The 651-nt window shown below is 40.9% G+C and overlaps 1 protein-coding gene across 1 annotated transcript in view; it reads left to right on the top strand.

The window, feature by feature from the left end:
- Positions 1 to 442: 442 nt before the first annotated feature.
- The window catches only part of LOC107578966 (homeobox protein goosecoid-like), a 2,348-nt gene continuing 2,139 nt past the window's right edge, over positions 443 to 651 (top strand). Inside the window, exon 1 of the mRNA XM_016264860.1 lies at positions 443 to 640. Within this exon, the coding sequence (XP_016120346.1) occupies positions 589 to 640 (52 nt within the window). The 5' untranslated portion in view covers positions 443 to 588. The remainder of the gene's footprint in view (positions 641 to 651) is intronic.

The following is a 651-nucleotide window of genomic DNA, read 5'->3' as shown; positions in this document are numbered from 1 at the left end:
ATAGGCTACATTTAAAAAATCAAAATAAGAACGAAGCTCACCTGCTTGAACTCAAAATCGGAGTTTGGAGAAGCGATGAAGTCGTTGTTCCACTCATCCACGCATTTTACGCATAAAGGCTACTTTACAGCTATACGTAAAAAGCCCTATTTTCCTTTAAAAAGAGGAAATAAAAATACACATCCAATTATAAGGGTCTTTGCTGACAGAATTAATCTGATTGACTCATGCGGAACTAAATTATTTGTTTCAAAAGTCAGCAAATAACTTAATCAAATTAATTCTCAATACACAGATCGGCGGTTTTCACGCCCTTGTGTGCTAGCCCTAAACCCAGCCAATCTCTTATTGGAGAAGTCATTCACAAATCCTTCAATGACGTCAGCGGGGTATAAAGCTGAGCAGGAGGTTCAGCTCAGCCACAAACGAGTCACTGAATCTGTTGCGCTCGGTCACTCTTTCCAAAGGGAAAAACGCTCTGAGAATTCGCTTTTTTTGCGACTATGAGGGAAACCTGTGATTTTTAAAAGGACTACAAGAATATTTAAGTACTGTTGGCACAAAGTCTCAAACATCTTTTCGCTTGTGATGCCCGCTGGGATGTTTAGTATCGACAGCATCTTGGCAGGGAGACCCAGCTGCAAGGACTCG

Source organism: Sinocyclocheilus grahami, unplaced genomic scaffold, assembly GCF_001515645.1.
Source record: "Sinocyclocheilus grahami isolate Dianchi unplaced genomic scaffold, SAMN03320097.WGS_v1.1 scaffold13203.1, whole genome shotgun sequence".
Taxonomy (NCBI): Eukaryota; Metazoa; Chordata; class Actinopteri; order Cypriniformes; family Cyprinidae; genus Sinocyclocheilus; species Sinocyclocheilus grahami.
Note: the sequence above shows the minus strand (reverse complement) of the source record. Positions and strands in the feature narration are given on the sequence as shown.